This window comes from Cebus imitator, unplaced genomic scaffold (assembly GCF_001604975.1).
Source record: "Cebus imitator isolate Cc_AM_T3 unplaced genomic scaffold, Cebus_imitator-1.0 Scaffold8, whole genome shotgun sequence".
NCBI classification, from domain to species: Eukaryota; Metazoa; Chordata; class Mammalia; order Primates; family Cebidae; genus Cebus; species Cebus imitator.
Genome location: NW_016107323.1, coordinates 6514997 through 6537710, shown reverse-complemented (window position 1 = coordinate 6537710; position 22714 = coordinate 6514997). Strand labels below are relative to the sequence as shown.

General features: G+C 51.2%; 1 protein-coding gene across 8 annotated transcripts in view; it reads right to left on the bottom strand.

Moving 5' to 3' along the window:
• Positions 1–177: 177 nt before the first annotated feature.
• The window catches only part of UBE3B (ubiquitin protein ligase E3B), a 60022-nt gene continuing 37485 nt past the window's right edge, over positions 178–22714 (bottom strand). For 7 of the 8 annotated variants that reach the window (XM_037743194.1, XM_017541564.1, XM_017541536.2 and 4 more), the window contains 9 exons: positions 18478–18654; positions 18250–18360; positions 15714–15851; positions 15329–15394; positions 13519–13577; positions 9916–10098; positions 9314–9425; positions 6466–6558; positions 3289–5431 (listed from right to left, as the gene is read on the bottom strand). In XM_037743194.1, the coding sequence (XP_037599122.1) occupies positions 5240–5431; positions 6466–6558; positions 9314–9425; positions 9916–10098; positions 13519–13577; positions 15329–15394; positions 15714–15851; positions 18250–18360; positions 18478–18654 (1131 nt within the window). In that variant the 3' untranslated portion in view covers positions 3289–5239. Of the gene's footprint in view, positions 699–3288; positions 5432–6465; positions 6559–9313; positions 9426–9915; positions 10099–13518; positions 13578–15328; positions 15395–15713; positions 15852–18249; positions 18361–18477; positions 18655–22714 lie in introns of those variants that run through there. The other variant, XM_017541591.2, reaches the window with a different exon arrangement.

The window sequence follows — 22714 nt, the reverse complement described above, 5'->3', positions numbered from 1 at the left end:
AAAAAAAAAAAAAAATAGCTGGTTGTGGTGATGCACACCTGTGGTCCCAGCTGCCCAGGAGGCCGAGGTGAAAGGATTGCTTGGGCCTAGGAGGCGGAGGTTGTAGTAAGCTGAGACTGTGCCACTGCATTCCAGCCTAGGCGACAGAGCGAGACCTTGTCTCAAAAAACAAACAAACAAAAACCAAAAAAACCCCCCACCCAAACATTGCACATACATCTAGGCGGACTCGGTGCCTGGGAAAGCCAAGGAGCACAAGCCTTTGGCAGCAGAGTGAACGCTTTCAGCTTCCTTCGCAGGCTTCTCTGGGGTCAGGGAGGCAAGGCACACCTTCACAGGCTTGTCGTTGCTGGTGGGCTCCAGCAGGCTGGCTCTCTCGGCGGAAGATCCATAAGCTGATACAGACCCCATCCCTGTATGCCCAAGCCTTTCAGTCTTCCTATGGCTCAGAAAAGACCTGGACTATCGGGGTAAGAAAAGCATGATGGAACTGCAACTGCTGGTCCCCAGGCTGGGGAGCTGCAGCCCCAGTGCCCCACAGTGTGGAAGCTTGGGAATAGTCAGGGCGTGGGTGCCAGGGAGCTGGCACCAGGGTCTGAGCAAAGCCCGGCAGAGGCTCCTGGGATGTCCTGCTGTCAGCCTAAGTGCCTTGCAAGCAGTTTCAAAAACAATCTCCAGAGGGGATGTCAATTCAGTCCCTGGAACAAAATAATGACAGTTATCACAGCCATGAGTCACCGATGGCTCACAGATGGCACAGACTGGGGCTTTTCATTCAGGTCATTTCTCTGGTTCATGGCAAGGCTGCATGGTGGGTGGCGTTATCCCCATTTCATGGAAGGGGAAACTGCAGCTCTGAGGGGCAAGGAACCTTCCCACCGGCCTCCCAGCTAGTGGGCGGCAGAGCTGGGGCTTGCACTCAGCAGCAGGGCGCTTCAAGGCTCTTGCTTGCTTTAACACTCTCAGAGGACCTGCACCCACTGGGGCTCGGGAGCACATGCTCTCAACAGTGTAGCTGTTAGGATGACTGCCGTGAGGCAAAGGATGCCATTCTGACCCTGTGCTCCAAAGGCTGGTGAGAACTATGAATGCCTAGGCCGCTGTGCAGCTTTTTTTTTTTTTGAGACAGAGTCTCGTTCTGTGTCCCAGGCTGGAGTGAAGTTGCACCACCTCAGCTCACTGCAACCTCTGCCACCCAAGTTCAAGTGATTCTCCTGTCTCGGCCTCCCGAGTAGCTGGGAATACAGGTGTGCGCCACCATGCCTGGCTGATTTTTGTATTTTTAGTAGACCAAGGTTAGCCATATTGGCCAGGCTGATCTGGAACTCCTGACCTTGTGATCTGCCTGCTTCAACCTCCCCAAGTATTGGGATTACAGGCGTGAGCCACTGCACCCGGCCATGTAGTTTCTTCTGAATCATAGTCCAAGTGATTGTTTGAGTGGTATGGGCCGGGGGGGTGGGGGGGCACATTGAGATGCCCTGGGGCCATATGAGCCTGGAAACCCCTTGGCTGGATCCTATTGGCTGAAATGCGCCTTGCTTCTGTTCTGTGCCACTGGGACGACTCCTCAGATGCGGCAGCGTGGACAAGGGAATGTGACTTTCCTCGGATGGTGCCTAAGTTCAACAGGTAACTGTTCTCCATCCAGCATCTCCTCACCTTGCTGGGATCATCATCAGCAGCAGGAGCCGCTCTGGAAGCTTAATCCAAGCCCGATCTCCAGGGTCAGGGACAGCCCTGTTTTCTTAAAGTGAAAGGTGAGGAAATGTGGAAGAGGACAAACAGATGTGTATTTGGTGCCAGGTGCTGCACTGGGTGCATTTTATATGTAACTGCATTTAATCCTCACACGCCCTGGAGAGGACATCAGGATTCCTGTGTTCCGGACATGGAAATGAACACACAGGGAGGCTGTCCTCCACGTGCGGCAGGAAGTGGAGGGATGGGGTGTGCACATGTCTCTGTGGTTCCAGCGCCCACTCTTGGCTTCTTGGAAAACGACACTGAAGGAACCGCTTCCACAGTTCTCCAGCTACTCTGGTCAATTTGAAGTTTCCAGGAGACGAGCCTGAGACCCAAGAGATCCCTGGAGCTGCACATCGGCCGAGCTTGGCGAGAACCCAGCTGTCCAGCCCCTGTGGCTTTCAGCAGTGCTGGGGCTAAGGAGGCTCTGCCGCTGTCAGAACACAGGGGAGGCCAGCGCTTCTCAAACTCTGCTCCAGCTGAATATTCTTAGGCACTTGCGAGTTGTCAGCATATTCCATTTCCATTTAAATAAAAAACCCATTTATTTCTCCTGGTTATAAAGACATACTTTCTCTTAGCAGTGATAACTTGTAAGTAAAAGCCAAAATGTCACAGAATGAAGCTTTAGTTTTTAGGTGGGTGTGCCTCACACTGGAGGCTGGCGACATGTTTTTTGGGGAGGGGAGTGTTTGCTTTTTCTTTTAGTTGCATGAATGCTCCTTGTGAGTGTGACTTCGTGCACGAATTCCTCTTGGTGTTGAGACATCTGACTTCCAGAGAGGGCACAAGCCTCTGGAGGCTTCTTTCCTGACTGGATCCCCACAAGCCGAGTTTGTGCTCTGATCCTCAGGGGGCTTCCCAGGCCAGGGGAGCAGGGAGAAGCCACTGGGACATCACAGCTGCCAAGGGTCAGGGCAGAGGCACCAAGGCGGGGCAAACACCTGGCAGGTCTGACGTGGGCTCCCGGAGCAGGGCTTTCTGCCGAGGAAACCTGGGCTGGGGAATACAATGAGAAGGGCTGTGTTTTCTGCGGGGTGACAGCAAGTGCGATCCTCACTAAGGGAACGAAGCCCGACACACCCAGAAGTTGCTGTAAAATTTCACTCACGACACTTATCTGCGTTTGTTCAACATACATTTATCACTTTTGAAAGCTACTACTGGCTGAGCGTGGTGGCTCATGCCTGTAATCCTAGGACTTTGGGAGGCTGAGGTGGATCACTTGAGTGCACCAGTTTGAAACCTGCCTGGGTGACATGGCAAAACCCAGTCTCAAAAAGAAGGTAATATTACTGTGTAAAACATGTACTGCAAAGATATACACCCAACCCACAGGACGGGCCCACAGAGGGTGCTTATCTGAAATGTGTTACTTCTTGAAACACAACTGTTCTGGATTCTGGCTGGGGAGATGAGGGCATGTGCCCCGCGCCCTCCGCATCTCCATCCGTCGTGAAGGCCTACATGCTCCCTCAGCCCAGACCCCAATCCGGAACCACCCAGGCACATGGTGGAATGAAATGCAGAACGTGGCCATCGTATGCGGAAGTACAAATTTAATAAAGCCTCTGATCACATCTCCATCCATAAGTTAGCTACAAAAACAAAACATCCTACAACTTTTTAGAGCCATCAAGAGCCATCAAGGTGTCAGTGAACACCAGTTATAAAAGGAGATTCAGTGTTTCAGATAGTGCAATATTTCCAGCTGCTGAGAAGAAAAAATTAAATGAAATTACAAACTACCCCTCCTTGTCAAAAATCCACATAGGTAAAGTTGATATTGGTGCTTATAAATCACTCTCTCCCTAGTCCCTCGCTGGCTCTAACCTTCAGATAATAAAAATGAGGACAGGGTCCACCTTCTCTGTGCAGGCTGACAGTTTGGGGTCCCAGCATGTATGCACAAACCTGCCCAGCATGTGCACAGACGTTCAGAAATCTTCAAAGGAACTGAGCATTTGAAGAAAGTGGCAAGTCCACAGAATTAAGAGGTTACTAACACATCTTAAATAATATGAATGCATTCCTGTCTTTAAATTTCTTGCCATGTTTCCATCAAAGTAGAGCACACATAGTTTTCCAAAGCCCAGGGTCCTGACCTGGGTGGGACACCAGGATGCAGCTGAAACCCTCTGAAGGACTGTGGGGACGGGTGGCCCCTGCTCTGCTGCCACCAGGACAGCTCTTGTTGGAAAATGTTTTGCAGCTTTGAAGAGAGCAGAGGAGGGACTGGGCCTTCCTGGCTTTGAATCCAGCATCCATCTCGGTGGCGCAGGTGTGGGTGCAGGGGCAGGAGCACGAGGTGGGAGAGGGTGGGTGGCTGTCAGCACTCACCACAACAGGGCCTCTGCCTCAGCTCCCTGGATCTAGAGTAAAGTTCTTAGAACAAAGGTAAAGAATGAGGACAGAGGAACACAATGGGTTGGAAAAGAAATTAAGTTTAAAAAAAGAAAAAACCAACCCAGAGGGTGTGAGCCTCTCTCAGTGCAGCGGGCCTCTACGTTCCCTGTGCTGAGGAAGGATGGGTGGCGAGACCCAAGTTTCTTGGGATTTTGCCATCTCTGGAGTGAAGCCACTGCCCAGACGGGATGGCTACCTTAGGTTAGTGTTCGTTTCATTTAGATAACAAGTGGGGCAAACAAGCAGGGTCAAAGGCAGCTGTCCTCCGTGGGACTAGCGGGCTTTGGGTAACAGCCAGTGCGTTCTGGAAACGGGGCTGCTGCTAAGGACCAGTGGTTTTCTTCTCCCAAACCAAGATGCCAGTGTGAATGCATAGGACAGGAACAGGCCCGGGAAGGTTCCCTGGCAGCTCGGCCTACTGAGGATGCAGGAAGGGGGAGGACCGTGGTGTGGAGCATGTGGCTTCAAGGCGGGAGCAGCGCCTTGGACTTACAGTGCTCCGTGGCGTCCCTAGCAGGCACCTGCGCTTCCCTGGGCAGCAGATGGGCCTGGCTGTCTGGGAAGAGGCCTTGTGGACGGCATGGAGGCAGGGACTTTGTCGGGTGCATAGAGGCTTGGCGAGGCCTTACCTGAGTAAGATATTTCAGAAACGGAAGGAGAGAATCTCACGTGCAGTAGGCTTTGTACACTCAGACCCATGTTGCGAAAACCACTCTGCACTCCTGGAATTCCTGGGATTTGTTCATACACAGCTCACTCAGAAGGCTAAGGAAAGACAGACTCCCAAAAAGATCACACTAACAAAAAGAAGGCCCTCTGGCATCACCAGGAAGAATGGAGCCGTGTGGGTGGAACCTGGAGGTTTATGTTCTGCAGCCCTGGGCCGTGGGCATCACCTGGAGAATGCTGTGTGGTATTATTGTGGGTCTAAAGTTCTTGAGGCCACAGGAGAGTCTCATGGCTATAGAGAGGGTCTGGGGAGCGACGGCACCTGGCATGTTGGTCGCACTCCCAGGGGCCATGCTGCGTCTGGGAGCTGAAGGTCCTTAGCAGCCCAGGAGCCCTGGAGGCAGGGCCAGGGTGGGAGCTAGGAGAGTTCGAAGCCTGTGTTCATGCTGATGGCGTAGCGCAGCTTCTCGCGGAGGACGCTCTTCTTGCTGTAGTTGGGCAGCTTGAGCAGGTTGAAGCAGGTGGAGGAGGTGGGCAGGCGGCCGCCTGGCTCCCGCTTGCGGATGGTGAAGAAACCCCGGAGGACACTGCCTAGGGTATCCCCGGTATCCTGATGGCACATATCATGGCCTTGGGTTGGGAGGTGCCTAGCTTGGGAGCCCAGGCAGGTGCCAAGGCCGACAGCCCTGGGAGAGGGCCTGGCCAGTCCCTGGATGCTGGGTAGGGTGCAGAGCACCGCAACCTGAGGTCAAGCCCCAGACTCAAGATGACTGGCCTTAAGAGGCTGAGTCCAGAGAAGCAACCTCTGCTCCTTGGGGCCTGCACAGAGAATTCCTGCACTAAGCAAGCTCTTGGGAATGGGCCTTCTGGTTAACAGCTAATTATTGCTTAACCAATTGTCAAAGAGTAGAATGCTGTAAAACTCCATTAGGTACCAAAACATTTCTGAGTATATTCCTTCCCTCCTCACCAGTGCTGTGGCCTGTGGCAGACCATGACTTGGGCCAACTTTCCCTTAAGCACGGAGGCCGAGGACTGTGGAGCTCTCTGCACGAGGAGGCATCAGGGGCTCACACTGCATCACGAGAGGCAGCTACACCCAGAGGCAGCCACTGGGTTTTTATGGGGAGTAGGACTCTTAGGTGAGCCCCCAGTGGGCCAGGCTCGGGACACACACAGCTTGGTAACCCTGAAGGGATTCCTTCTCCTTTGGCCAATGAGGAAATGAAGCAGTGTGCTTGGACACGCACAGCCTGCTGGGGTAGGAGCATTCGAGCTTGCGCCTGTCTGCCTCCTGAGCCCGCTCTCAACTTCTCTCACGCTGCCTCTGATCTGGAGCTCTGGTGAGGCCAGACGCCACTAAAAACAGCACGTACCCACCCCCACTCCAGGTAGGAGGAAGGAAAGAGAGGGGGACCACTGAGAGAGGGCTGAGTCCGTGGGCGCTCTCCTTGGGTGGCTGGTTCTCCTGCCATGAGAACTATGGGGCCCTCCCCACTTGGCTCTGAGGGGCCCAGCTGCCTGCCTTTCCAAGATGTGGGATAGGTGAGGGCCCCACACGGTGGGCACAGAAGCCAACCACCAAGAGGGAAGTCAAGCAACACTGCCCAAGGCCGACTCTTCCAACCCACCCCATGGGGGTACCTGATCATCCGACACTTCCACGCAGCGGATGGAGAAGGGAGGCTTGAGGTAGGCGAATCCCAGGAGCGGTGGCCTGGAGCAGCTGGTCACGAACTGCAACACGAGGCGGGGTCAGTGGGGATGAAGCAGGCTCCCGCTCTTTCAGGACGGGCCCTTGCAGCTGTGCAGTACACATTTGCTCTGTCCATCACCATGTTGTAACTGCTAACCAGCCAGCCATATGGGATGGCAGGGTGGATCTGGCCTGAAAACTGGCCCACGCGGCACATCTCTGTCAAGGGTGCTGCTCTCAGGGACTAAGACACATGAAACCCATACCCAGCAGATGCGACTGGCCACTTGTGAGAACACGTGTGACTGCAGAGTAGGAATAGCACAAACGTCCAGCCAGGCCACTGGTGAGGCATCCCCAGGAGGCAGGTCTCCCATGAGATTGTCAGAGTAACAGAGCAGTGGCTGACACTCTCCCATGGAGAGATCATGGAACAAGAGCACGGGAGACGGTGAGGGCGAGGCGGAGGCTGCTGGCATTCACGGTGCGTGGCATAAAAAGAGGGAGCCAGGGAGGCCCGCACTGGCCTTGCACTTGATGTCCTGCCGGCCAGTTAGTCACGCAGAGGGGATTGCGTGGGTGCAGTCACCTGAGCCCTGGGCCTGCTAATTTAGAGTAGTCTATGTGCTGGGGCCCAGAGGGCCCTTTTGCAAGAGACGAATAACCTATTAGCACACTGACAATAATCAGGCCCCAGAGCCAGCGAGGCTGCAGAGTAGGCCAAGGTGCTGGCAGCCCAAGTGGGGCCTGTGGGCAGCCAGCCACACTTCCCTGCTATCCTAGGGAACTCCTGGCGTTCTGCAAATGGCAGCCCCTGTTATTCCCCTAAATGTGCGAGCTCGTACCTAGACAGAGACATCTGACCAGCCTGGAAATCCAAGTGATAAACTTGCACAGGAGTGTCCTAAGAAACCATTCACTTTAACTCAACAGTAGCCAGGAATGTTCTCGCCTCTCTAAGGGATACAGGGAGTTGTCACTTACACCATCAAGCTGCACTCTAAAATTCAGGGGCAAGCTGAGAGTTTGGGTCTTGTTATAAATAGTTATGAGATTCCCGAGACCATCCAAAGACAGTTTATGTGTGTCAGGCATCAAAAAAAAGTTTGAAAAAGTGTATTAACAGGATCTATCCCTATTTGGTTTTAATTATAAAAACCATAGCAGCAGCAATGCAGGAAGCATTCTTGTATTTCCACACTGTGCCAGGCATTCCCTGAAGTAACCTTATGCCATCACTGTACGGATGCTGTGTTGGGACTGTGGTTAGTCCTGTTTTAAGGATGAAGAGACAGACACAGAAGTATCTGCACGTCCCAATTTAGGCCGGCTCAGGTCTGCCCGCTGCAAATGCAGGTGGCTCAAAGGAGGGAGGGGAGCTTTCCCGCTCCTGGGAAGGGAGGAGAACAGAGGACACTAAGCCCCTGGATGCTCTGCTCACTGTACATTTAAGGGAAGTGTGGTCATGACCACTCCTGGGCAAGGGCTACGTTCTTCCTGCTTGGCTCTGGAGCCTGTCTGCAGCTGCACAGAAGGGTAGGCACATGGTAAGCAACCATAGGTTTGGTGACAGGTTATCCAAAGACACAAACACACCTGTTTTGTGGGGCGGCACCTGCACAATGATGAGACACTGGCTCCTCCCTGTAAGAGGGGCCAGCGTGAGCAGTTTCTGCTTTGCCCATGAGGCACTTCTGGGAAATGTCAAAGAATTCTCCCAGAATCAGCTTCTGGAATTCTGTCTGCCTGCTCACCCTGAATCCCTGGAGACCTGTGGGGCATCCGTGTATCTGCTGGATTGAGTGAGGGCCTCTTCGACAGGAATAAACTCTCCTCAGAATGACCACCCAGGAGAGAGGAAACCAGCTGTTATTTTAATTGCCGGTGACACTGTCCAGGCCTCAACAGAGGAGGCCACGAGATTGTTCAAGCCCAAACCTCCAAAACGAAGTATTTCAAGGCACTAAATTTACCCCCAGGACATGGCAAGATGTTCACAATAGTCTGTAAAGTAGGAAGGCTGGTGGGGAAATCATAGGATTCCATTTTTAGAGAAATATATACACATATATAACACATACACAGAGAAGTGTGTGTGCCATCCAGTGTCCTAGAAAACACTTACATGCTGCTCATGTCAGTAACAAAAAACACTGCAGTGGCATTAGGGGAATATTTTGAACATTTACAACTTTAGACACCGTAACAGGGGAACCACTTAACATCAGCCACTCTATTTGCAAAAATATACCTTGATATCAGCCCAAGCAATTGTGTGTGTTTTATTGGGACAGTGTGGGTAAACATGTGTGTCTTACACTATTGAGAAAATGGGTATACAGAGGTAGTCCCTGGTGAGTAGGAGTGTAGAGAGCTGACAATTCTACACTGGAGGAACAGCAATCGTTTAAAATTTTGCTTATCTCTATTTTCCTAAGATAAGGTAAGGTTTCAAGCAGAGTCATTTACTTTTATAATGAAAGGAAATAAAGAAAAAAGAGGTTAGCAAGGCCAGCATGGGTGAAGGGGAGGACGGGGTGCCGAGCATAATAGTTATGTGCACCGCGCAGGGGGCCTGTCCCTGCAGCCAGGGACACACAGCAGGCTCAGCTGTGCCGCTCGGGCCCCTCTCTGGTTATTGCTTGGCCTACTGGGAGGCCTGCCTGTGGGAGAGGATGTGCTGACCGTCTGAGGTCCTCTTGATAATTTCATTTTCTCCAGTGTAAATTATTACATCAATTGGCCTTCCAGGTTTCGAGAATACATGCATGCATGCAGAGGTAATAAATAAAATACCTTCAGAAACATAGCTCTCTCATCTGGTGTGAAGTCGGAGGCCAGAATATCCCAGAGCCAGATGATGACTCTGTGACTTCCGTGAAAACCACCATAGTACACCGTGTGCTTCCTGAAAGCAATACAGATCTGGGTTCAGCAACGTGCTCGGGGGCGGGGGGGGGGGGGGGGGGCACTATGGACAGGCAAGCAGGTCACGTACGCAGGTGGCACGGTTCACTCTGGCGGGCCCAGGGAACAGTACTAACTTTTCTTAAAGCCAGAAGTCCATGCCTCAATAACCCCATCTCCCTAGGAAGCTAAAAGGGTGGGAAATTTGACAGCTGGCCTTGCTGTTCCCAAGCAGAAGCCAACCCCAGATCCTCTGACCCCATCTCCTAGAGCTTCAGAGAACCCCCAGACCTTGGCCTGCTTCCACTTCTCAATCTCTAGGCAGACAAGTGGTCTAGCTTTTAGTCCAAAGCAGTCCTGCCAGTGACCAAGGAGGAAGAGGAGATCTGGAGATAGGCTCCTGAAGTAACTCTCTAAAAGGAACCCAGGGAGGGAGCAGCTGCTTTCTAGGAGGCCTAGGAATTTCACTCTTCCCCCAACCCGCCTCTTACTTTAAATCTTCCAGATCAATCTCAGCATTGTCGCCCGAGATGAGACGCTGCAGTTCAGGAGTTGAGAACATTCGGATCCACTCGGGTTTGATAATGGAACGGAATCCGCTAATGAGGGCAGCTGTCTGGTTTTTTATTTGAGTGTGCATTCGAAAATGCGCCATCAGATGGATGTAGCTAATTCTGTTGCCAACAAGGAAGAGAAAACTGACAATTAACAGGACGGGGCAGGCTGTCGGCAGTGGGCAGAAAGACGAGTCTAGTCATTTCTGAACCATTATACAAAAAACACAAATAGGACCAGAGCATTTCACCAGAACAATGACAGTGGAACAATGATGACAGCACTCATGAACTGCACACCATGTGCCACTGTGAATGCATCAAGCCTTGGAGGGCACTGCCTCATTCACTCCTCCCCAAAAGCTACAGGTCACACCTCAAGGTAAGCCCCCACTGTGTCGAGAACCACATCACAAAGAGGCATTCCCCAGGTAAGGAGAGGGCCCTTCTTAGTACAATGGGTGCTTTTTGGGCTTCCATTTCATCTCATTCTTCTGGATATAAGTCAATGAAGATATCATTCAGTCCTCATTAAAGTTTTAAAGTAGAAAAAAATTGTTCTATGTCAAAACTTGAATCAAAACCTTGCTAATCTGGACCAACAGTCTAAAGCTATGGCAAGGCTAACCTGCAGATGCTTTCAACATGCAGCTGGGATAGGAGTGGACTCAAATGGAAGTCAGACAGACTCACAATGGTTCCAAGCAGAAGGTCTTCTGGGTCTGCTTTTAAGAACACGGTGCCCTCACCTACAACTGCATATATAATAGCATATAATCCTTCTCAACAGGTTAAACACATTTCAACAGGCTTACTAGCATCACTGATCTCTCTCTCTATCTCTCTCTCTCTCACTCACTCTCTCTGAGACACAGTCTCACTCTGTTGCCCAAGATGAAGTGCAGTGGCGCAATCTCAGCTCACTGCAACCTCTGCCTCTCGAGTTCAAGCAATTCTCCTGCCTCAGCCTCCCAAGCAGCTGGGACTACAGGCATGTGCCACCACACCTGGCTAATTTTTTTGTATTTTTAGTAGAGATGGGGTTTCACCATGTTGGCCAGGCTGGTCTCAAATTCCTGACCTCAGGCAATCCGCCTGCCTTGGCCTCCCAGAGTGCTGGAATTACAGGTGTGAGCCACTGCACCCGGCCTTTTTTTTTTTTTTTTTTTTTTCCAGATGAAGTTTTGTTCTTTTTGCCCAGGCTGGAGTACAATGGTGCAATCTCGGCTCACTGCAACCTCCACCTCCTGCCTCAGTCTGCTCAGTAGCTGGGATTACAGCACCTGCCACCACGCCCAGCTAATTTTTGTATTTTTAGTGGAGACAGGGTTTCACCATGTTGGCCAGGCTGGTCTCGAACTCCCGATCTCAGGTGATTCACCTGCCTTGGCCTCCCAAAGTGCTGGGATTACAGGTGTGAGCCACTGCGCCCAACCTTGCATCACTGATTTCTTATCAAAGAACTTGAGCCCAGCCCAGGTACGACTCTCATCAATTCCAAATTCATACAAATGAATGTTTTATCTCACAATGCTCGAGTTTTAGTGACCTTGAAAATATCCCTATTTAAAAAAAATTTCCAGCAGCAAACCTACACATTAATACATTCAAATATGATTTTTTTATCATTGCTCCTTCCAGGGACTTTTTGAAGCAGGTTACGAATACTGTTCCACTTTACTGAGAGAGAGGGAGGTAGGAGAGGTGGATAGGAGATATTCGACACTTATAAAGTGCAAGATCAAATATCACCCCTAAAGAGGGAAAAACTGGTGCTGCCAGGCCTTTTGAGTTAGTATACAGAAGTGAGGGTCCTTGCCCTGACCTGAGGTTTTATGCTATAAATGCTAAGAATCTGTGAAATAAGTTTCCACATAGGAGGTTTGCTGGCAGGACAGGGCTCTCCCTCCAGCACAGCCTGCCCCGACCTACCTCCTCTGGGCGCTCTACCTAGCAGCCAGTGTCTATGTGGGAAGAGTGAGTGACTGCCTACTGTCACCCCCAAGCTGCAACACCTGGCAATGCACGGCATCTTGGGGGGGTGGCAGGATACGTGTGACATGTCACCCATCTGAGGATGGTAACCATCACTGCTGTCATATTAAGCCCCTCCTCTGAGCCTGACACCTGGGAAGGTATTTTATACATATTACCCTATGAGCAGCCCTCTGAAGGAATAGCTGCAGGTTACATGCAGGCAGGGCAGGACTCAGCCCTGCTCTCTCTGGCCATAGCTGGGCCCTCTCTGCTCTCCCAGGCAGGCCCTCCCAACCTGCTCTTTGTTCCTTCTGAGTTTTCAAACTAATGCCCTGTGGCCAAGGAGCAAGGCCAGTGTATTTCAATCATTATGAAAACAGGGTCTGTTCTCCTGATGCTTCTGACAGTCTAGATAAAAAACTCCCCAAGCATGCAGACTGACCGAACTACCTGATCCGAGGGGAACATGATGCTTGGGAACACTGGACTGTGACATGCATCCGATTCAAATGACTCACCAGGTGAGACTGAGCCCTCACTTGTCACTAAAGAGACTGATGCTCCAATTAACAGTTCAAATGCTCAACTGAGCCTGGCGGCGAAGACTGATAGACTGACAAAGGGGCCAATGTCTCCTTCTCATGCCAGGGTCCACTGTTTTTAATTAGGTGACAATAGGGCCAGTGGAGACTGTGCACTGAGAGGTTTTGCTTCTAGGGACCAAAAAGGATGACATTTATGATATTTTCTGCAGAGCCTGTCATCTGTGACGATAGTTGCAGGGCCTCAGAGTCTCTCCAGTTCCCATGTCTAAGGACCTCTGTCTGTGGCATTTAACTTCAGCACTGTGTCTTCTCGAGAACACCGTTTTACACAGCTGCCACGTGCTATTATCCAAAATGATCTGCCTCTCCCCTCCAAGGTGTCTTTCCGCCTCTGTGCCCTCTGGGTTCAGGACAGTGTGCTGAATCAATCCATCTGTCTGCATCTCGGGCCGTCAATAAACTCCTAAGAACACCGTGGCCTGGGTGCCTCTGACCTTAGAAGTGCTACTGCAAAAAATAAATGGCAAATTCTTACTCCGCAAGTAGACTTTTTTTTTTTTTTTTGAGACAGAGTCTTGCTCTGTCACATAGGCTATAGTGTAATGGCATGATCTCAGCTCACTGCAACTTCTGTCTCCTGGGCTCAAGCAATTCTCCTGCCTCAGCAGCCTGAGTATCTGGGATTACAGGCATGCACCACGATGCCTGGCTCATTTTTGTATTTTTAGAAGAGACAGGGTTTTACCATGTTGGTCAGGCTGGTATCGAACTCCTGACCTTGTGATCTGCCCACCTCGGCCTCCCAAAGTGTTAGGATTACAGGCGTGAGCCACCATGCCTGGCCGCAAATCGACTTTAATACAATTCTGGCCTATGAACTGTAACCGGTAAATTCCATTATGATATTTATGGCCCCTTTCTACTTCAATCTATCTTAATGAATTCTCAACATAAGCCCAGAGAGCCAGAATGAAGTCTTTTCAAGTGGTGACCTTAAAAATCTAATTGCTATACTCACTTATTTTCATTTGTAACAGGAATGGTCTTCCCTCCAGGAATCAGTTCATGGCAAACAAGCTGGGGGAGAAGATGGGGAGTAATTACTAAGGAGGACTCTAATGGGGAAATAAAGCTTCCTGGAGATGAAAGGGCCGGCGCAAACATCCATGATAATAATGGAATTAAGACGGCACATGCTTGGGAACCATCCTTTTTCATGAAAAGTCAAGGTTGAAATATCAACAAGCAGACCCTGCATGATTGATATGAAAGGTTTTTTCTCACCCAATCCTTGTTCAAACATTTGTATTAAGACTTCAAGATGTCATAAAGGGGAATGTGTTGGCATTTCGGAGCGAGCACGACAGTTAAATAAACACTGGTACATCCATACCCTGGCATACTGTGCAGATATGAAACAATATGATGAAAATGTGCATTTACTGAAAAGGTGAAAAAAGGCCAATAATGTAGCAACAATGCACAAAATGGTATCATTTCTAGAGGGAAAGACTCTGGAAAGAGTCTCAAAGGATGCAAGCAGCACAGCAGCAGGGGCACCCTGTGGGCACGGGCATTCCAGGCGGCTGGCGTTTTCATCTTTTGCTTATATTAGAACTGCTTTTTGTTAGAAGTTTCATTATCTTTATAAAGTGTATTAGGAGGAAGCTTCAACAACTGACTATAGATTTATTTTAAACTCTGTAAAATCAACTGCTTCCTTTGACTTCAAGAAGACTTCTGTGGGCCACCTTATTTGAATCTAATTTTAATAGAAATTCTGTGAAGAGCCTATAACCCTAAGGATATAGAAAAAAAAAAATGGCGATCACAGCCCCACTGCTGTCAGCATCTGGGTGGCACCGGTGGGTTTTAAAGCCAAAAAAGCCTTTAGGAATCAGCCAGCCTGAGGATTCTCAGAATTCCAGGGAACATCCTGCCCGTGAGCTATTCTTCAGGGAACCATTGTGCAAGGCAGCATTCTTTTCTTCCTTCGAGAACAGCTCTGTGTTGGAGGAGTTAGGGAAGCTTGGGGTTAACACAATTCCACTTTGCTTTCCTCCCCAGAGGCTGCTCAGAGCCCTCACATGCCAGCCTGCCCAGGGGCCTTGCAGGAGGACAGGCCACGCAGGATTCCCAGCGGCGCTTACAGACTGGGCCCCATACAGGACTCGCAGCTGGCAAATGGATATGGAAAGTGTGGCTCAGGGAGACTGGGTGTTCTCTCTGAGGTGCCTAAGCCCCAGTCTAAGGCGTTGGCTCTGCATTGAGACTCACAATGCAGTTTCTCCCAAGCGGCCCTTGGACACGCACTCCCAGAGATTCACCAGGACACAATCGGAGGGGGCGGAGGCCGCTACAGAGAAAAGCCGGAAGGAACTGTAGGAGGAGACGTGCTGCGGTCCTGACTCCAGGGTCTCTGCTGCCTGCTCTACTCTGCACGCCGAGCATGAACAAGGCCAGGCGTCTGCTCCAGGCACTTCTCGGGGGGCATCTTCCCCTCTGTAAGTCATAATCCTCCATCTGTAATGGCTAATCCTCACCATGGTAACGAAAAGCCATGTTACAAATGGGGAATTACCCTAAAATGCGATATAAGAAAGTGGGGTCTCTGCAGGGAGCTTCAAAGGCCAGGTCAATAGGGAAGGAAAGGAGGGCGCCCTCCCTCCAGGCAAGATGGGAGGAGGATGGGTGAGAGGGGAGGGAGGACAAGGGACCAGACAGAGCCTCAGCTTGGGACTCTTTCTCAGGAAAACACCAAGAACTCGGCAGGTCTCAGGAACCCATTGGGGGCATGCAAAGGGAGCTCAGCCAGAGGGCGGACCTACCTGACCCATGACGTCCTCGTCATAAGACAGCGTCAGGCCCAGGTCAGCGATGTCTCCGTCATAGCGCTAATGTAACAGAGAAGGGGAAAGTGCTGGGGCCAAGGAGTGCTCCCCGGTTACAGGTTTAACCCTTCCCGGAGGCACTACTTTGGTGCTGTGAACACACACGGCTGCTGAGCAGCTTGAAGCCAAGAAGGTCACTTGTGACTTTGAGAAGGAAGGTTGTGAGGATCAGCCCTGAGTAGGAGTGCCCCAGGAGGATGTGGGGCCTGCAGTAGCTACTGCAACAGCAAAAAGGGAGGACAGGCCATCTCCTTCTGGGACTTCACAAAGCTGTGAGTTCACACTAGTGTTTGGCTTAGCTCACCCACCATTCCACACTCACCTTGATGGAGGTGAGGTTTTTATAGAACTCGGAGTCCAGAGAAGGCAGTTCATCCACCGAACTATAGAAGACGCTGTGGTGGTGCCCGAGCAGCTGGCTCAGGAAGAAGGATGCGAACGGCACGTCCACCACAATTCCCTGGGAGAGCAGAGAAGCAGAGCTGTCGATTGTCTAGGATTCTGACTTGGTGTTTGGATGCAGTGGCTCAGGGTGCAGACATGGCCCAAGGGTGCCACAGGCATTTCCAGGCCCCTCCTAAGTTTCCAATCTGGAGAGTGGTATCTCCCCATCCTCTACTAAATACAACTGAGTGCCCCCTGGGACATTATAGCATGGTGGTCAGGACACGGGCTTTGGAGCTAGTGCTCAGAGATTAAATTACAGCTGGGCTGCTGCCAGGCCACGGCCCTCAGCTGTCTCACCTGTCAACGGAGAGCAGCAGCAGCCTCTCAGTTAAGAGGACAGAATGGGCACAGTACCAACCCTCCCCTCAAGCTCTCAGGGCAGCCATGGCATGGGCAGGGGCTGGAGGAACACAGAGGACAGGCTCTCCTCCGGAGGCAGGGTGGGGAGTTCCCAGGAGGAAAAGCCAGCTAAGCGAGGCCTAAAGGAGCCAGCCAGGCACTGGTACGAGGCCCCAGGCATGCTCCAGGGATGGAGGGAAGGGACGCCATGAGGCCAGGGAGGACGCAGGGCCAGGTCAGGGAGGGCCTCTAAGCCTTGCTGCGGGCTGGATTCTGTCCAGAGGGCTCTGAGCAGGGAAGGGACAGAGCTGCATTTTATGCGGGGAATGGGCTGGCAAGAGGAAGACAGGAGGCAGGGACATAGCCAGACAGCTGTGGCATAATGCCAAGGGCAACGCTGACAGACTGTGCCAGGGCAGCGGCAGGAGGATGGAGAGAGACATGTGGACTGGAGAGACTGATATGGGACAGTCACTCAGACTCGACGACACCTGTCAGAGGACCGTGAGGGGTAAATGAGTTAATCCACGCCACTCCTCACGCCGGGCCTAGCAGGTCCCATCTTCTCTCATCAGCGCAATTACTGTCGAAGGTGAGGGAGGGAAAGAATATAGAGGCAAGGCCTAGGAAACAGGACAACATTCAGAAAAGCCAGGAGGCCACGCTTTCCAGGTGGCCCAGGCTCTTCTGGGTGTCACACAGCAATGCGTTTAAAGGAAAAACATGCCATGTGCTCGGGTGGATCCGAATGGGATTGTTAATTTTTTCAATGGCAATCAACTGAGAAATGGTCTCCATTATGCAGATGAGGAAACAGAGGCACACAGAGTGAGGCCAGGACCCAAACCATTAGAGGGCACAAGGAAGACTGGATGGTGTCTGGGCAGGGGCTCAGATGGGCCACCTGACTCCCCCATGGCCAGAGACTGAGGACCGCGCAGGTAGGCGGCTTCCAGAGAGACAAAAAACAATGGATTATTCGAGAGTGCAAAGAGTTTGGCCCTGAGGCCTCCCTCTCAGCTTGCCCCAGCTGCTGGCACTTTCTGTTTGGAAAGCATCTGGCTTCTCCAGGTTCCTGGGGTATTCGAGGAGTGCTGCCCAGGTGGCTCGCTTCCTCTGTGCCTGGGCCAGGAGCTCAGCAGAGCCTGGGCCCCGGGGAAGGTCCCTGCAGCTCTGGAGCCCACTACGAAGGCCATACGGCCTGGCTGAGCTCGTGCTGCCACTTTCTTTCTCCATGGGAAGCAGAACTCTCCCCAGGAAGAGGCGGTGACTTTCCCCTCAAGGTGGTCCTGCCTCCGTTTTCAATGGACAGGGAGCAGGAGTTGTGTGGGCCTCCACGTCGCCCTGACCCCATGAGGCCAGAGTGGAAACCCAGACTCACTTCCTCTTAGTAAGGTGAGGATGACTGCTCCGATCCACCTAGGGTAAGCAGCTGCTGGGCACCATAGGAGGCCCTCCTCACTTACCATCAACGGCAACCCAGGAACCTGGTTTTTCTTATCTCCACCTTGCTATGAGAGAAACGGGCTTAAAAACTAAGGGAACTTGAAGGCACGGTGCCACACAGCTGACTAGAAACAGCTGGTCTTGACGGGTTGCCATGGCTGGGAAGCACTCACTCAAACAGCAGGTTTTAACATTATCACACTCCACAAAATGCTGCCCTCCTACAATGGGGCCCCAGCCTCTGTGTGGCCATCTGGCTCTGCACGCCACTCCTCATGCTTCAGGAGACAGGGCTAGCTTAGGACTTGGGCCGGTACGGGCTCAAATTCTGCCTCTACCACTTAATTAGCAACAAGACTCTGGACAGTGACTCCTCAAAGCCTCAGGTCTCCCATCCTTAAAAAGCCAGGACAGCAGCAGCTCCATCACAGGACTGGGTGGATGAGATGAGATGCCATGGGCAAAGTACCTAGCACTGGTGTACAATAAACCTTGGCTCCTGTCCCTGTCCTCGCTTGCACCCTAGTGACAGTTTACATGGCCAAGCCTGATCACATACATGTGTATGAAAAAGCCCATGGTACCACTAACATTTTATTTTACACTTCTGTTTCTCATGTGCCTACCTCATATACAGCCTTCCCCAGCATCTTCCCCACAAACTCAAAGAGCTGCAGGTAATTCTCGTGGATGTAGGATGTGGGTGAGGGGTACAGCCTCTCATCCCCACTGGTTGTCTGCAAGGCAAAAAGGCAGGGAGGGGCAGAGGTCAAGTACCTTGCAAGGAGCAAGCCAAGCTTTTCACTTCTCAAATCTGGCTGCTGTCAACCCCACTGTCCCTCCCCTTTAAATACCTTGAACAGATTGAGCGCGGGGTCAAACACTCTCTTGATGATCTCTTCCAAGAACTCCTTGAAAACGCCATCTTGATCAATGCCTGCTTCGTCCACCCCGAGGTCATTGACAAACTTCACCCGGATGACTCCCTTCATTGCATGCTGAGAGAGCTGGCGAAGCTGCTCATAGCCGTCCTGCCAAGAGCAGATGATAGCCCATTTGGACCCCAGAGTCTTCTGCACAATTCGGGGTTCCCTCTCCTCTGTGGGAAGCTCTTCCACAATCATTACCAAAAGTGCAAATCATGACACGTGGGTGCATGACAGGAGCCGTTCTCACCTGTTTTTGGATGAGCGCTGATTAAAAGATTCATTTGGGGATGTGGCTGTATCACTCCTTGGCAAAGGGAGAGACTGACCTCAAGGGGACAGACCGGGGAGACGGGGAAATCAGACAAAATGAGTCATGACAAGCTCCTGGCCGTCAGACAAAAGATGAAAGAAACTGGGACAAGACGCATTTCTTTCTCTCTCTCTCTTTCCATGCTAAGAGTATCTTTAGCTCATGGTAAAAAACAAAGCAAAAAACAAAAAACAAATCAAACCTACAGAACACTATACAATGAAAAGAATTACCCATCACCCTCATCTCCTGCTTCCTTCCCAATCATGAAGCACCTGTGAGCCATCCTGAGGGTGACGGGAGCCGCAGAAGGTTTTAGGCAAAGAGTAACAGGGCTGACCTTCTTAGAAAGATCTTTCTATTGGCAGCAAAGCAGGTGGATGACAGGGACCAAGGCAGGGAGCAGAGGCCAAGATGTGGGGGTAGTGTTGGGTCTGGACCTGGGGCTGGTGGTCAGCTCTCTCAAGACACAGCCATTCAGCCCATCTTCTCTATCCAGACCGCAACACACATGGCCCCTAGCACACAACTTCTGAGTTCTACTAAATCATCTGTTTGGTTTGTCTCGTGATTCTTATCTGTCGAGGCCTTCCTGGCTTCTGGTTCTATTGTCTAATGCATTTGTAGTACTTGGAGTGCTGAGGTTTTACCTCCAGAGCAGTGACAGTGACTACGAACAGCACTGAACAGCACAGGGCCCAGGGAAGAGTCTGCTGGCCCCACTTGAGAGGCCCCATCACCAGGTGAAACCGATGTCTTCAGATGCTGTGACGGAGAGTCACCAAGCAACCCTGCTGTCCTGTGAAGGCCATGCCACATCTCTCCCTTTCAGCTACAACCGTAACACTGTCACATGTCTTGCCAAGGTTAGAGAGACCATCTCTGTGGCATCCACTCAGCTCCTGCCTGGTCCCCTCCTCACAACGCAAATGAGCAGTATGCCCGTATGGGGAGACCTGTTCTGGGGAATCCTTGCTGCCTTCCCGCCATGCTCAGTGATCCCTAAAGGATCACCTTATGGTACCCCTGAATCTTATTCAGGGGTTAGGCTCCAAAGTTAGTGAGCAAAGAAAAAATTACCTCTCAAGATCCCTAAGTCACCTGTGAGAACAGGAGCATAGTTTTGTGTACCCAAACCTGAGGACTTTTTTATGTACATAAAGTTGAGAATCATTAAGTTACATGAAAAACGGGAGAAACAGGAAGTTACCATGCAGCTATAACAGCATGTAAGCCATTCTGCCTAAATTTAAGATAATTATCTTGGCACTGAGATGAGGACGGATGGAGGATTCCAACAAGCTCCCGTCTGCCTGCAGGAGTTCCTCCATCCTGCTTTAAAACTATGCCTCCTCAGCCTTCATATGATTAGTAGATACGTCCGTGGTTATGTGGATGAAATGGGACAGGAAGTGTGAAAGCACGCGGCACATGGCCTAGCCCAAGGATTCAAATCTCAGTCTTGCTTGATTAGCTCCACATCAGCCTCTTCATTAAAAAGTTGAGGGGGACTGCCTCTCGTGATACACATCCTGCCCTCTGGGAACTGGCGTGGATGTGCGAGGATTATATCCGTGCCTCTTGGGAGGTGAATGTGAGTCAGCGTTCCTCTTCTCCACCGCATCTCAACGTAGAGACACAGGGAATACTGAGCTAGGAAAGGGATGCCTAGCTTGCAGGACCAGCTCTGTCACTGACATCCAAGTGACCTTGACTGTTTGAACTTCTCCAGCCTCAGTTCTGCCTTTGACAGGGACAGGGGAAAGGGCTGGATAGGAGTATGTTGAGGATCCTTCCAGTTATGAATGCTAGAGTTCCAGCCCAAACTCACCCTCTGGGAAGGAGAGCCTTCCTGCAGGACTTTAATACCTGGAAGTCTAATACAGAAGCATGGCCCACAATACAAACCATGAAAACGAAACAATTAAAGCCCAGGAGAGCATGAGCCTGAGATCAGCTTACTGACGCCCCCTTGTGTCCAAACCCAGCAAAGGCCCCTGGGCGCTCATATTCTCATAACCAAACCACCAGATTACAAGAACTGGGGTAACAATGAACCAGCCTCTCCCCTTCTCCAATGGAAGGTAAAGAGGAAAAGAGACTTTGCCTAAAACCTAAGACAGACATCTCTTTTGCCATCCCTGAGGGATGTGTTTTAAAAAGTAGGCCCAGAGTAACTGGGTTGTCAAGTGAATTCTGGTAAGCAATGACATTTGTGGAGGGAGTTAGGGGATTCTGCCACTCTCAGGAGACACTGCAATCTACACCACTCCAGACTCTTCCTGTGGGTGGGTGCTGGCCATATCTGGGTGGGCATGATGGGTGGTGAGGCTCAGGACTTCTAGAGACAGGGGAGGTGCATCTAGGTCTGCTCAGGAAAGTGCTGGAAAGGGAGTTTCTACCACACAACTGGGCTTTTTCTGAGTCAAAAGCAGAGATTGCAAATGGGTGACCCACAACTTGAATTTGGTGGAAAGACAGGTGTTACCTGATTTTCTAAGCACTCTACAGAGTTCAGTTAGTTCACAACATGGAAGATCTGAATTTGGCCTTCTCTTGAAAACTCAGAGCATTATGGAGCACACCTCGCCACATGGAGGGTCTGGAGGAGCTGAGTGGTGGTGGCCTCTTCTGGGGAGCCACGTGCTCCCCAACACTGAGGCTGGGTGTCAGCTGTCATTTATCAACTCACTCATGGGGGCTGTTCTTCTCAAGTAGAGGTACACACCCCAAGAGGGCTGTTTCAAGAAGGACAGGAGGGCGCAGCAGAAGTGGAGATTATTTCTATGTCTAGCATGCAGACAGAACGCTCCTGCACTGAGACCCCTCAGCCAGCCTGACTCGCTCACGTGGCCTGCAGGGCCCAGTGGGCACTTCAATTCCTTGTTCCTACCTTTAAGAACCTCAGAAACATCCAGTGTTCAGCACACGCGGCCTTTCCAGCAGCTCTCGGGTGGATCACCAGTGGCCGGGGGCACTCAAACAAGCTTTCCAGTAAGGAGTGACACAAACACATTGCGATGCCCCGCGGGGGAAAGTGAACCCGCGTGAGGAGGAACAGCTGCTGCCCAAAGCCATCTGCCGCTGGGAGCGGCTATCTGGCCACATGCTGTCAGGGGATCCCATGACTGTCCTGCACTGCAGGACGTGCTCATGAGGAACTGCAGCTGGAGTGTGAGAAAAAGGTCTCAAGTGCAAACACAGCAAATAAATCAAGCCAAGCCTCTCTAGGGAATGCGGACTGTGGCTCAGTTACCGATTCCACTGCTGGCAAGATGAGCATGTGTGGGTAGGCTGTGCACTATACAAGCCCTGCAGAGGCTGTGGCATGGGCAGCACAGACACCGTAGGTAGAGAAGTTGATGACAACCATGTTCCAGCAGACTGGAGTCAGGGTCTTGTGACTCTGACCATCAATGCATTATACCAATTTTCTGACACATGAGAACTGGGTAGCTATATCTAATTTACATAGAGTTGCTGTATAGTGGGAGACCCAGAAAACAGGTTTAGCTCAGGTGGGCCACTTCAGCGGTATCTTATAAGTTTCTGTCTACAAAGAACTCCTGGCTCTATGATAAATACATTTCTCTACATAACTCAGTAAATGTTAACACTTCCACTCCACTTACACTACATTCACAGTTGAGTCTGGGAAAAGGGCCTGCTGGGACAAATGGATTTTGCATAGACCTATGTCAGTGCAGCCGCTGTGGCTGGCAGCTCCTGTCCTCGTTTCAAAGAGACATGAAGAGGTTGATGCTCTAGCCCAGGGACACTTATGGGGTAAAGGAAGACACTGCTGGGTCTCCAGCATGGAGAACATGTTTAATCAAGCAGCTATTCAGAGTA